Consider the following 14,801-nt stretch of genomic DNA (forward strand, 5'->3'; position numbering starts at 1 on the left):
CATATAAGCTTAGATAGAAGTCAGAATGGTGGGTCATGTTGGCATGTGGGGATGTCTGGTGTTCTTCTACCTAACCAAAAGTGCTTACAAATGTGACCTTTCTCCACCCTCCACCCTCCACCTCTCTCTCTCTCTCTCTCAAACATACAGTGTTAAGATTTCTCAAACATGCAGTGTTAAGATTTGTGTCAAGAGGGACATTCAAAATTACACCCCGCAAAACATATTTTAAGAGCCGTCCATATAAACAGAGCGATACTATTGCACTTCAATAAAATTGATTGCTTCGAAGGAATCGAACTTTTCAATTGATCGCTTTGAAGGGATTGGCCTACAATTGTCTTAGACAAAATTATGCTTTCTCTTCATTGATTTGTCATACGACACATACACTGAATTTATAAAATGTAGCAAGACTTATTTAGGTAAGAAAATCTAGGATTTAGCTTACTAGCAGGGAATAGTTGAAAATAGAATCAATATATGCTAATACAACTTATAAAGGAAGTATGAATTTAGGGTTCCTAATTAACATATTAACAAACAACTCAAACACAAAATATTTTTAAAAACACATAAACAACTTTCATCTTTATGTCAAGTTCGAACATTTTTCATCCTCAAGGGGTAGCTTAATTAGTTAGGGACCACGCCTCATAAAGTGGATGCCATTAATTCGAATCTCCCTCCTCTTGTACGGACATGTCAAAAAAAAAAAAAAAAACAAAGAAGTTTGAACACTTTTCAAACCAAAAACAAAACATACCTCTAAAAACACATTTACAAACAAAGCAAATATCACTTTTGTGATGCTCTTAATGGCAGTTTTAGGATTTATTCAACCAAAAATGTTTTCATTTGCACTGTGAAATCACAAGATTGATTTTAACATTGCCCAATACTGTGCTGAGTAGAATATTTTTGGCTTTAGTCCAGTTGTTAAACCCATTATTGAATAATTATTCTTAAATTTGAACAATAATACCTAACTCAATTTCAATATCCTAATAGACTCTTCTGAGTTGATAGAACACAGAAAGTTAGGTTTTTAAAGTTATTTCATATTAGGTTGGCCTAATTTAGTGTTTATATTCAAACTAGGCCTCAACGGGATCATAACAATTCACTACTCTTCCATGCCAATGTTTACGTCAACTCACTCTATGACGGCTTTCACTTTGAATATGATAGCCTTAGTAGGTTCACTCAAGCACCAAGTAACCTTTTTCATAAGTTGTCACCTTCGATATTCAAATACCATAACGAGGTATCCACTATGTCCCCAATGTTAGGTACCAAACTCATACTCCAAAAGCTCTAGAAAATTAAGCTCGTAAACACATTTCATATTAGGTTAACCCAGTCTAACGCCCTTAATTACCCCAAATTGAACTCCAGCAAAATCATAACAAAAAACTCAATTGACAAAGTCTTCAATGCAGCAATTGGGTGCCTTTCCTAATTATGTTCTGCCATATATCACTTATAAGTGTGTTAAAAGTAATAGCCATGATCATTTACAAGAAATGAAAAGAGATCTATATATATAATGGATGGAAGATATCAAACTTGAACAAATTATGCTTAATAAGTACTATGACATAATTTACAGGCGAAAATGCGTGAGCGTGATAATTGCTTTTGTCACGCAGCCTTATTCTAGTGGTAATGACCAATAATTGTATGTATCTGAAAAATATTAAAAAATAAAAGTAAAAAAGAAAGAAAGACATTATAACATAGTGCCACGTCAGTTTGTAGAGGGTTGTAATAAAAGCTCTAATACCCCCAAGAAGTTTATATATATATATATATAGTGAGCTGTTTCTATGAGGTCTTGGCAGAAAACTTATCCATTCAAATGGTGATAACTCACTACTAAAATTCAATTTTTTGGTAACGGACCATTAGTGACGTGTCAAGGCTGTTGACACGTTACTAAAGGTTAGTAACGTGTCATTGGTAATGTGTCTGGGGCGTTTCCAAATTGGTCGTAACTACTAGGGATTTAGTAAAGTGTCAATTTCTGACACGTTACTAAATGGTAACGTGTTTCTGACACGTTACTAAACTTTTAGTAACGTGTCAATTTCTGACACGTTATTAAAGTTTAAAAAATTATTTAAAAAAAAATTCCAGACAAAAATTTGAAATTTTTTTTTTCAAATTTTTTTTCCAGAATTTTTTTTTTTTTTTTTCAAATAATATTATGGAATCTGATTTTCAAAAATCTAAACCCAGCACAGTTGATATCATGGAATCTGATTTTTTTTTTTTTTTCAAATAATATCATGGAATCAGATTTAATAAACCATCAAATAATATCATAGAACTCAGACTGCCTTGAATTAGTTTAAACAACATATACAAACATCTGCAACTTTCCTCTAGAACTCGAGCTCCATTTATGCCTGATATTCAGCTATCTCCTTTTCAGCCTCTTCTTTGGCTTGTTTCGACCTAGCCATTTTTTCTAACAATAGAAAGACAAGCTATATATATTAAACCCCAATATATTAATGCAAAACACAAGCTATATATATAATGAGGAATATATATACCTGAGGAGATGGACGGAGAGAGGCCAGACCTGCCTGAGAGAGAGAGAGAGAGTATTGTGAGAGACTAACGCCGGAGAGGAATCCCTCTTCTTCGAAGAAGAGAAAGGAAAAGATAGAGAGAAAAAGAGAAGAAGGCCTGTGCGAGGGGGAGGTAGAAAAAAAATAGGAGGGAAGAAAGAAAGAAAAGGGGGGGGTGGGAAATTGGTTGCAGGTTCCCAATGCCCTATTGTAACGTGTTGTTAATTTGGACACGTTACCAAATTGGTAACGTGCCATTATGACACGTTACCAATTTGGTAACGTGTCTCATTGAGACGTTACCATTTTGGTAACGTCCCATTATGACACGTTACCAATTAATTACGTGTCATAATGACACGTTATTACTTGGTAACGTGACATTATGGCACGTTACCAATTTGGTAACGTTCCATTATGGCACGTTACCATTTGGAAACGTGTCATAATGGCACGTTACCAATTGGTAACATGTCATAATGGCATGTTACCATTTTGAGAAAATAAGATCAAAACACTGAATAACAACCAAATTGTTATCAAACCACCTGATAAAAAATCAACCCATTGGATCCATAGCAGATAAAAGACCTAAGAGAGATTACCGATGGAGGAGCAAGGGCAGAACGACGGTGGTACGCACAGTAGCGGTGGCATGTAGACCCAGCGTGGGTTGCCGCGACCCACGGTGGGTCACAGCCTAGACCCAGCGTGGGTCACGGCTAGACCCACCCTAAGTCACATCAAACCTAGACGTGGATCACGATTGGGTCTCGGCTTGTGACCCACATGGGTCAGTTGACCCATGGCGGGTCACAGCTGGAACCCAGCATGGGTCACGGCCTGACCCAAGGCACCCAACTCCTGCAACTGGTTTTCGGCTCTCTGTTGCTCCGACGAGTTCCTGAATCTCACACATGTCATCTATTGCACCATCTGTCGGAAATACTTGCAATTATTTTAAGAAGGTGGTGCTGGATAAGGCAATACAAGAAAAGGCCTAGGAGAGAGAGAGATAGACGGAGAGAGAGAACCGACCGGCATGGGTGGTAGCGTCCGGGATTCGGTTGGGTGGCGGTGGTAGCAGCATGATGGGATATATATATATATATACCCAAAGAAAATTTTAAAATAGTTAGGTACACATTAGAAAAATAAAATAAAAATACAAGCCAGCCATTATAGGGCAGGCCAACTCAATTTGATTATTATTATTTAGTTTAATTACTATTGTGATTGTTATCCTCTTTTAGGGTGTGTTTGGGTGTGCATTTGAGAGGCATGGCCTAAAAGTGCGTTTAACATTCAAAAAAATTGTTTGGAGGAAAAAAAAAAAAAAGAAAACCGTTTAGTAAACAAAATTGAAAATGCTTTTAAGGGTCCAAAAATGGGCAAAACGCACTTTTGGTAAAAGTTTCAAAATGAAGTTTTTGCCAAAAAACATTTTTTTGACTTAAAAATTCTATTTTTTAAACGTAACCCCAAACATACTTTAGTCAAATTTGTTTTATGAAAATCGAATTTGTTATTTTATGGATTGTAAGCCAAGCCTCATAATTGCCAAAGCAGGAGCTATAAGAGCTAAAAAACAAATAAATAAATAAATAAAATTGACAAGCTAGGGAACTATAGAACAGTGGACCCTGTTTTGAATGTTGGCCCAATTTCATATGCCATAGATCCCTTTGTTAACCAAAGATTCAAAGGAGGCCCAGGCTGTGGCATCTGCAGAATATCACATAGGCCCAAGCCGCCCAACAATTATTTTTTTTAATAGTTTGAATTATTATTGATTTCAGCTTGAGAATCTTTGGGTTTTATAAAGGATTTAACTTCAATGCGGATGGGCCTTAAAACCCAACTTTTGTTGCCCCCAATCACCAACTGCCACATAAGCAAAATGTACAAAATTATCTTACAGCTTAAAACACTAGATTTTTCCTTATTTCATTCTGCCGACAACCTCTCACATTTCTTCTTCTTCCTTTCTCTTGTCATTTACCAGAGAAAGAGTGAACCTTCTATTTAACAGTTATCTTCTCCGGCGTTAGGGTGATAAAATCCCTCAAGAGTTAACCTTCTACCTCTGGGTTTTAGATTTAAATATAAAAACGAGTTGTAATATTAGAAACGAGTTTTAAAGCATTAGAAACGATTTTTTAGGCATTAAAAATGAGTTTTTTAGGTTGGGTTTTGTGGGTTTTCTAGCGGGTCAGGTGGGTTTTTTGGCGGATTCTTGTGGGTCTCGCTAGACCCACACCGGGGTCCAACCAGACCCACGCAGAGGTCCGGCCAAACCCACGTTGGGGTTCGGCTAAACCACCGGTATGGGTCTCACCAGACCCACACTAGGGTTCGACCAGACCCACGCTATGCGTCGGGCAGCTTGGATTTTTTTTTTTTTTTTTCTGTGCTTTTGTTCTCAATTTTATTTTTGGCATTTCTCTTGGATGAATGAGGTGTCACAAGGTAACTAGATGCTGCAAAACATCATTTTTAAGGTCTACCAGATGGTAGGGGCTCTCTTTATAAAAGGGTCTACAATGCTTGATGCACGCTTTATCTCATCATTCCATCTGGTTGATAAGGTTGAGATAAACATGACGTAGTGCTTTTGAATACAAGTCACAAGGACAAATCGTAAGGCAAAACCCAATCACAAATGTTTTCTTTCTTTTTTTTCTTCTTTTTATTGTTGGTTTTTTTTTTAATTTATTTATTTTTTAACTTAAACTTTTGAAATAAGTGGTAATTTAATATGGTAATAGAGTCGAGGTCTTGAGTTTAAACTCTACCTCCATCATTTAGGGTCCGTTTGGGAGTGCGTTTTTTTAAAAAATAATTTACGTTTTTAAATCAAATCGCAATTTTGGAGTTTTTGGGATTGTGATTTCAAAAACGCAAATTTTAAAATCGTGAAAAATTCTGAAATTTCTATAAGCTGACTAGAGGTGCTTATTTGAAATAGTGCAAATTTAAACAAAAATCACAATTTCACTTAAAACAATATTTGGCGCAATATTTACTTATTTGGCCATGAAATTGCAATTATATGCTAATGTTATCAAAACACTCAAGTGATAAAAAAAAGTACTTCTTAACATGTTTTACCAAACGTCTATGCGATTTTAAAAAGTAACGATTTAAAAAACACAATTTTTAAAATCGTACTTATTGAAATTGCACTCCCAAACGGGCCCTTAAAGAGAGTTTGAGCCCACACGTGAATATAAATGTTAAAATATTGATTAAATTAACTTATTCTTATCGGCTTAAGCTTTTGAACTAAAAATAATACTACATGCAAGACCTTTATTCATCATTTTATTCTTTAAAATTGACTTGACTTTTAAAATAAAAAATTAAATGCCTAAAAATACAAGTAACATTTCTCATAAACCTATAGTACTTCCCCTTACAATATTGTAGTGTCTAAAGAAAGTATTCGAAGAAGCTACCGCTGAATTCTGTAATTGGGCTTTGTGTCGGGGGGTTGTCCTCGTACACCTACTAACTGACTAGAATAAATGTTCCAACCAACAAAGTGTCTATGTGGCCCAATTCAGCTGTCACCAAATCTATTCAAATGTGCACCATACTAAAAAATTTCTGTTTTGAGTTTTCTTTGCTCCATTTATTTTAAGATGATTAGAATATTTCGATAATTTTTCTTGTTCTCGGTAAGGTATTTAGACAGTTTAAGCACTTACTCAGACAGATGAGCTCGTCTCATAATCTCTTACAATCTTTTGCACTTCAAACAAGAGATTGTAGGGAATTTGATCCTTTTAGGATACCTTCCAAGATTTCTGATAATATATGATATAATATGTGTTATAATTTTGACGGCTCTCGACAGGAAATTTATAAATTCAATAGTAAAGGGCAAGAGATAATGCACATAGATGAAAGGATCTCATTGGATAAGCCACATATTGACCATTTTATGACCCACCCTGCTTGAGATGCTTTTTCTAAATTAAACCCAGAAGAAAGGGACATATGGAGAGAGAGCACATGATGCCCAAAAATGCCAAGGTATCAAAATAAAGTGCAAGGGAAGCAAAACATCACAGCCTGTAATGAAAAAGAGATTAGTCTAAGACCCACTTTGTCCTCCTCCATTAAGTCCAACAAATCGATTTATAGGGTGATTTGAGTGCCCTAACTTTCGCTTTCACTTATGGCACTCCCGGCCCTAATGGTGTTGAGTGCCCTAACTTTCACTTTTACTTAAGGCACTCCTTATCTTTAGGAACAGGGTTCTTTCTATTTCAAGTAAAATGAAAAAAAATCATCTCGTAATTCAGATTAGATTTTACAGTATTTAATAGTGTTCATAATGTTCACGTTATTTTAAGCTTTAAATAATATGACAACATAAATAATTTTATATCCCGTTAAATACCGTAAAATTTATTCTCTAACTCCATTTCTCTTTGAACAAGAGAGGACCCTCCTCTGCTTTTAGCAGGGAGACTGAACACATTTACTCATGTATTAGGCACAAAGAATACCACATGGAAGGGTGCCCATCATGGTGAGATCCTGTCAGTAGCCTACAACATATCAATCAACCATAATGATGATAAGGTCATACCAATCCTTTCAAAGTAGTTTCTTTTAGTTGTGTTCTGTTAAAAAGAATGGTCAACTGGGCTACATGTGAACCTTACAGTAAAACATGTAATATATAATTATGTCGGTGCCCGGTTGGTTTAACGGTTTTAAAACTCATTATTTTTAAAAAAATTAAAACGCAATTAATAAAAATGTGGGTTTCAAAAATAGAGTTAAACATTTAGTAAAATACGCGTATTGAAAAAATAGTGCCCAAAAATGTGAATTTTTTCATATGTTTAAACGGTTATATTTTCACATTTGTAAATGGATCATCTTCTTAAATTTTGTTTAAAAACGCACCAAGCCAAACGCACTCTTGGTAAGAAGCATGATATTCTAGAGATAATGAATAATTTTCCACTGCCCGTATAATTGCTCATTAGACATGGAAAGTAAGCCCCATGATGTTGTAAGATTCAGATCTCTAGTAATTTGGACAATAAATGTAAGATAGTTTTTATGAGGTCTATTAGTTCAAACAATTGAGCGGGTTGTCCGAGACTTGCTTGGACAGATAAACCTCATAAGGATTCTCTCACATTTACTGTCTGAATTACTAGCAATCCAGACAATAAAATTATAAAATTCTCTATTCAATGTCGCATAAGTTTTATCAAACTTGTTATTTCTGCAACAAGTAATGTTACTCTTCACACACGTTAGGACAAATCAGTTAAAATATGTTACGACAACAGCAGTAGAATAGGTGCTAAGAGTATCATTTCTCTTATGCAATATGAGTAAACAAAATTAATTGTTGCTTATAGAAGGGGTGAACCAATAGCAATGAGTAAAACCACAGGTAAGGTGGAGTGTTTTGAGGGTTGACACCCAATATTTAGCGTTAACAAGTTCAATCAATCATGGTGCTTGACAAGGAACAATTATAGTTTACAATAGTTGTCAACCAAGTCCAATCAATAGACTACATTGACCCAGGAGGGTGCCAAATGCCAAATGGCTGTCAAAGAGCATGCAAAAACAAATGTCTCAATTTTTACATTAGATTTAGATTTGAATGATGACAAATAATCCATATTTTTACCAATTAAAACCACCCCATTTGATCATCCAAGAGTCCCTCCTAATCACATGCCTAAAAAGATCCAAAATTGAATAATACATACATACATAAACACACCACAATCCCCACTCATTATGCAGCCAAAAACAAAGAAACCAAACAAGCACACACTGTCACTTGTGGGTCTATGCATGTGGGTCACTTAGGTCCCCCCTTCCTATAATTTTTATAGGGACCATCTATCTCAACAAATATGTGAATTGTTCGAAACTTATTAGAGTAAGTAAATCATAAAAGAACGAACACAAATAGGTGAATTGTTCAAAACCTAATTAGAGTATGTAAATCATAGAACTCTCTTATATTTACTGTCACATTATTAATAATTCTAACAACAAAATTAATGAAGTGTCGACCCACCTACTCTTGCCCTTTTCCTATATGGCTATAAGACAAATACAGAGGCTCACCTAGCAAAGTCACCAAAAGTAAAAGCCAACACACACGGCCACACCTCCTCATCTACACAAGCGAAACAGAGTAAAAGCAGATACTTAGGAGTCATCCCTCACATTGAATGCTTCCTCAGACACTGTTTGTTGTTCTCGTGTCTTTTTCTTTTCAAATCCAACGCACCCGTCTCGTTTCCACCGCCATTTATAATAATCTCTCCCTCTCTGCCACTCTCTGATACCAATGCCATAAACAAAAGGACAACTACACAAAAACAACACCTACATTTCATGGCAGCAACAGCAACAACAACAGCGACAGCAAAAACCACAACAGCGTCAGCTACTGCTCAGCTCAAAGCGCAAACCCACCAACCCACCAAGCCCAAACGCCGCAGGTATCGGGAAACCACCATCTCCTCCTCCGCCGCAGCCACCACAGACTCTCCTGGATATCACCTGACCCGGAAACCCGACCCACCGGCCATTGTCTCGCCCGACCACCATCCCTGGTGCTGCCCAGCATCGAAGACGCCTCCGCCTCCACCTCCTCCACCGTCTCCTCCACATACACGAGGTACCCATAACCGGAGCACGGAACCCAGTAACTCGTCGCCGTCCAATTCGCCGTCGAGCTTCAGGATCCGATTCTCTCCGGGCAGTCAGTCGCCGGTCATGGACTTCACGTCCACTTCGACCACGATGATCAACGGTCACGATTCATTCCCGTCGAGCTTCACGAAGTTCAACTCGGCCCTCACTGCCGGGCTGTTGAACCCGATGTCGCCGCCACCCCCACCCGAAAAGTTGACCCGATCCAGCCCGACCCTTTTCGAAATGATGGCCAGCGAGCCCGAAATCCACCAACCCAGAACCCAGATCGCACCCCAAAACGCCGCCGCAATGGTCCCCAAACCACCCCCGGACGGGCAAGCCCTCACAATGCAGCGAATCTCCGAGATCCTATCTAGTCGGAGCCCGGGAAACCAGTTCAACGACCCCACCTCGAGCGACATCAAGCTCACACTGAGCTCCAAAGAGGGTCTCAGTGTGTCAATGAATCTCCACCGTCAGATTCTCGTGGCGCACAGCAGGTTCTTCTCAGTCAAGTTGTCTGAGCGGTGGGCAAAGACGCAGAGAGCAACGGGGTCGCCGTATATAGTGGAGATTGCGGACTGCGACGACGTGGAGGTGTACATCGAGACGTTGAGGTTGATGTATTGTAAGGATCTGAGGAAGAGGCTCATGAAAGAGGATGTTCCCAGAGTTCTTGGCATCTTAAAGGTTTTTTTTTTTTTTTTCCGAATGGTTTTATGCTATGTTTGATTTCTGGGAAGATGTGGGAATAGACGGGTGTGTTAAGAAAATTTAGGAATTGATGCTTGGGACTTGGGAAAGTTAAATCTTTGTGCTTAATTTAGGTGGCTTACTCTTATGCTCTGTTTGATTACTGGGAAACTGTAGGAATAGACGTACGTGATATATATATGGGTTTTAGTAGTTGCTGCTTTGGGGAGTTGAGAAAGATATAATCTTTGTGCTTAATTTATGTGGTTTCCCCCCCAATATTTTTATGCTCTTTTTGATTGCTGAGAAGCTGTAGGAATAGACAGATATGTTAAAACTTAGTGGGTTTTAAGAATTGCTGCTTTTAGGAGTTGAGAAAGCTATAACCTTTGAGCTTATAATTTTAGGTGGGTTTTTCTATTTTTGGACTGGTAGTGAATGAAAAATAGATTCTGTAATTTGGGTACCAAATTTTGATTGAGGGATTATTGGGGTTGCGAGGGTATTGAAATGGTTCATGTTTGTGCTATTATTTAGGTATCAGCAGCGATTGGGTTTGATGCTGGAGTGTTATCTTGCTTGGAGTACTTAGAAGCTGCCCCTTGGGCTGAGGATGAGGAAGAAAAGGTGGCTTCATTGTTGTCTGAGCTCCGTCTTGAAGGTGTTGGAGCTGGGGAAGTTTTGAAAAGGGTTTCGGTTGAGGTTACTAATGGAACTGAGGATGGTAATGACAATGAAGGAGTGCTGCTTAAACTTTTACATGTAGTTCTTGAAGGCAAAGATGAGAAGGCGAGGCGGGAAATGAAGGGATTGGTGTCGAAGATGCTTCGTGAGAACTCGGCGCAGAGTGATCTCCGGAAGGATTCGTTGTACTCGGCTTGTGATGGGTGTTTGCAGTTGCTTTGCCACCATTTTTTGAGGGTAGCAGGGTCGGACTTACAGGATGTGGGTCAGATTGCGCGACAAGCGGATAATTTGCATTGGATTTTGGATATTCTGATAGATAGGCAGATTGCTGAAGATTTTTTGAAAACATGGGCATCTCAATCTGAATTGTCCAGTGCACATTCTAAAGTGGCTGCAGTTCATAGGTTTGAGGTTAGCAGAGTTACTGCACGGCTTTTTGTTGGGATTGGGAAGGGGCAACTATTGGCTTCTAAGGATGTGAGGTGCTTGCTATTACGGACATGGCTGGAGCCATTCTATGATGATTTTGGGTGGATGAGAAGGGCATCAAAAGGCCTTGATCGTCACCTAATTGAAGATGGTCTTAGTAACACAATTCTCACTCTGCCTCTAGCTTGGCAGCAGGAAATTTTGCTAGCTTGGTTTAATCGTTTCTTGAACTCTGGTGAAGATTGTCCAAACATACAAAGAGGTTTTGAAGTTTGGTGGAGGAGGGCTTTTTGGAGACGAAATGGCGAGCAGGAAAGGCAACGACCATTAAGAATTACAACTGCCACTGTTGAGAACTAGAAGTCTATACTTGCACAATGTAGGAAAGGTTGGTGCTCTAACGGCTCTGTTGTCTCCCAATTCCCCTATGTAATGACTTTGGTTATGATCCTTCATTGATGGTTGTATTTTTTCTTTGGCTTCTTCCTTTCTAAACCGGGATGGGCAGTTGTTCATCGAGGAGTTAACTTCCATAGAGGTGTATCCTGTATTTACCTTGACTGGAAGTAGCTGGGTTTAGCCTGGAAGAAGATAAAGACCTCTTGGTGCAAAGTCCTTATCACGTTGAGAAGTAAACTGAGTAAACTGGTGATTTGATGCTTAAAATCTACTCTTTCTTTTTTCTCTCCCTTACTGTTTTATCTGAATTTGTGTTTCCTATCGTCTAGTAGTTTTCATCTTATACATAATCTTATCTCCAATTTGATGATTTCTCTAATTGGAGGATTAACTCTCACAAAGAAAAGAACAAATATATTAGTGAACTCGGAATCAGGTGTTGAATGACACGTGTGGGCTAGCTATTCTTTCACGAGGTAGGTAAGTTATCCTCAAAAGTAGATTGGCTAGGCATGCAATTTGGCTTAGGTCTTGTCCACTCTTCAAGGTTCAAGTAGCCATTTCTCTCCTCGCCAGCACTGAAGAAAGTTTGGAATTATCGGATTGAGTAGATCATATGTACAATGACAGTTTGATTTGATTCATTTAGACATTTGATTTCAATAAAGGCAAATGGTCAAATCATTACATAGTTGCTCACTATTGAAGTCATAATGCAAGAGTATGCATCTTTGAATAATGCAAACCACATCCGTCGACTCATGATAATGTCCATGCATGTCCAATTTTTGTATGATATATGTTAGCTAATGATCCAAATGCTCGTCCCATATGCTTCATTTAGAAAGTTGGTTTACCTTGAGTTCTCAGTTTTTTCTTGTAGAATTACTTTTTATCAAGGTGAATTTTTTTTAACCAAGCATAGTCCTTGTAGTTTGTCTCGTTCTGTATGCCAACATATCTTATACATGTTGAGCTTTTGATTTGTGACATTTGGGCATATTTGATGCCACAATTACTTTTTGTTGCTTGTTATAAGAGTGTATGGAGTTTAATGTAGTTGCAGGACTAAGATCTCAACCTATCATTGATTATCTTTTGCAGTTTCAGAGAGATAAAAGATGGGCTTTAGGATGTTGGACGTTACATGCTAAGATGATCACTATGCAAGTATTACTGTTCAGAACAGCATAGATAATTGGTACTTTTGTGGCCTGATAATATTAAATTTAGATGATTGTTCTTTTTATTTAATTTTTTTGACCTAAGTATTCTTAGGAATAACTTATGCAAGGGTTTTCCTGTGGGAATATAACTTGCTTCTTCATTGATCTTTGATTCTGTGAACTTAATATGCTAGAGGAGGCTGGGGGATTCCCATTCTACCAAAAAAGTTGATCCTTCTTTTAGCTCTTTAAGCAATACACATTGGAGACAACTTGGTGCATTATTTTTCTGTGAGAAGTGGATGCCTTGGGAGATAACTTTGTTGTGGTTCTTATTGCTTTATAAATCCTTTTCTATAAAGCCCAAGCTACACTCTACAGGCATGGGGAAAAATGTTTAGCAAGCCTCTCCACCAACCACTCAGAGAAAAGATTTGGAGTCGATTTTAGGGTTTGCAGCTGAAGACAGACCATAAGTCCCTATCTAAAAGTAATAAAAGAAACAAAAGGAATTTTTGGGTGGCCTCTTACTAAGAAATTCTGTGGGACGGGGATTCAAAACGATTACTTGTCGAAATTGATAGTAATTTGTGCAGCTAAAATGAAAGAGCTTATATAGGACTCATGTCCAAATAAATTTTAGGTTATTCGGCCGTCTATCCGAACATTTAGATTTCATATAGACTCTCACAATAACTACCATGGCAATATGGGCAGGTAATTGTTGTTGATTCCTATGCCTGAACTGGGTCTACATTGCACATGCACAATACATTTAGGGTACCATGTTTAGGTAAACAATGTCTGCTCATTGGTGAAAACTTCCACCGCACAATTAACTTTGTTACTAGATCAGAGGCTATAGATCTCTAAACACCTTTTAAAAGCAGAAGCTTATGGAGAATTGGCTTTACTAAAGATAATTAAGTCATTAGCAAAAAGGAGGTGAGAAATGGAGAATAAATGTTCTCTTGAGGACACCTATGCTCGTAACTTTTAGAAAGAGTCTAGAAAGATTTACCCTTTTATTATAAAGGGGAAAACGCAAAAAGTGGATCACCTTGACGAATGCCTCTACTAGAAGAAAATTTCTCGTAAGGATAGCCATTTAATAAAATCAAAAATGAAGGGAAAGAGATGCATTGCAATATCCACCCTATCATTTAAGGATGGAAGTCAAGCTTCTTGAGAATTCAAAGAAGAAAAGATCATTCCATCTTGTTAAAGGCTCAAGTTTAGCTTCTTTAAGCTTATGTCCCTGTGTTGCTAATACACAAACCCATCTCAAAAAGAGGCTTTTATGAAAATAAAGAAAAGGGTTAACTACATTTATCCCCTTCAAACTGCTATTATTTTTGCAATGTCTTTAATAGGTTGCAATATCCCCCCTCACTTTGTGAGCTAAAACAATGAGGTTCATCTTTATGCTTATGAATAAGAGAAAAATAAGCACACAAAAAAGCCTTGTAGAGAAGCTATTATTCTTTTGAAAAAAAAAAATCAAAAATAAAAAATGGGAAAAATGAGATACAAAGGAGATCTTTTCCACTTCTAATTCTTAAAAAGAAAAGAACGGATGGATGATTGGGAATGCTTCCAAACACGAAATTTAAAGTGGCCCATTTTAATATGATTTGTACATCTTGATATCTTTAATGCAGTTTAATTATGGAAGGAGAGTACCACCTAAAAGAATGGATCATGCTCTTGGCTGATTTTACTAGTGCTTAAATTTCATTTACTAGCTAACTAACAGATCATGATTCCCTGTTATTAGGGATCTCTATTATTATTCCTACTTTTTGTTATTAGGCAAAAGGTAGTGAAAATGGATCTTCTGCCCGAATAGAGGGTTCACCTTAGTAATGCTACAAGTTACTCTTATGTCACTTTTGTATCCCTACAAGAATAATGTGGTTCTTAAAATTACTATTAAGCTTGTGATTGATCATTATTGGATTTTGATCAAATTATTATTTTAAAAGCCATCTCATTTTTAGAGGGACATAAGAAGGACTTGTAGAATTACTCGGTTTACCCGCCTAAACAAGTTGCTTAGATAAGAACTCTTTTTACGAGTAATGCTACATAGGGCTGTCAATTTTAACATGACCTGCGAACCCGACACGAACACGATACGAGGTTAACAGGTATT

At 37.5% G+C, this 14,801-nt stretch overlaps 1 protein-coding gene across 4 annotated transcripts; it reads left to right on the forward strand.

Annotated features, from left to right (window-relative positions):
• Positions 1 to 8,666: 8,666 nt before the first annotated feature.
• Positions 8,667 to 12,868, forward strand: LOC132175597 (BTB/POZ domain-containing protein At1g63850). Of its 4 annotated transcripts, none has more exons than XR_009439449.1 (3): positions 8,667 to 9,962; positions 10,503 to 11,729; positions 12,585 to 12,868. XR_009439449.1 is itself a non-coding variant. In XM_059587585.1 (3 exons), the coding sequence occupies exons 1-2, from the start codon at positions 8,970 to 8,972 to the stop codon at positions 11,439 to 11,441; spliced, it is 1,932 nt and encodes a 643-aa protein (XP_059443568.1). In that variant the 5' UTR covers positions 8,667 to 8,969; the 3' UTR covers positions 11,442 to 11,469; positions 12,585 to 12,868. The 4 variants fall into 4 exon arrangements, 3 of the variants coding, with proteins under 3 accessions (XP_059443568.1, XP_059443567.1, XP_059443566.1); XM_059587585.1 differs by having other exon boundaries at positions 10,503 to 11,469; XM_059587584.1 differs by lacking the exon at positions 12,585 to 12,868 and having other exon boundaries at positions 10,503 to 11,469; positions 11,590 to 11,801.
• The last annotated feature ends 1,933 nt before the right edge of the window (positions 12,869 to 14,801 follow it).

This window comes from Corylus avellana, chromosome ca3, assembly GCF_901000735.1.
Source record: "Corylus avellana chromosome ca3, CavTom2PMs-1.0".
Classification (NCBI taxonomy): domain Eukaryota; kingdom Viridiplantae; phylum Streptophyta; class Magnoliopsida; order Fagales; family Betulaceae; genus Corylus; species Corylus avellana.

Coding starts and splice junctions, on each gene's coding strand:
- LOC132175597 (XM_059587585.1), top strand. CDS start 8,970: ATGGCAGCAACAGCAACAACAACAGCGACAGCAAAAACCACAACAGCG. Junction 9,963..10,502: donor GAGTTCTTGGCATCTTAAAG/GTTTTTTTTTTT, acceptor GCTATTATTTAG/GTATCAGCAGCGATTGGGTT.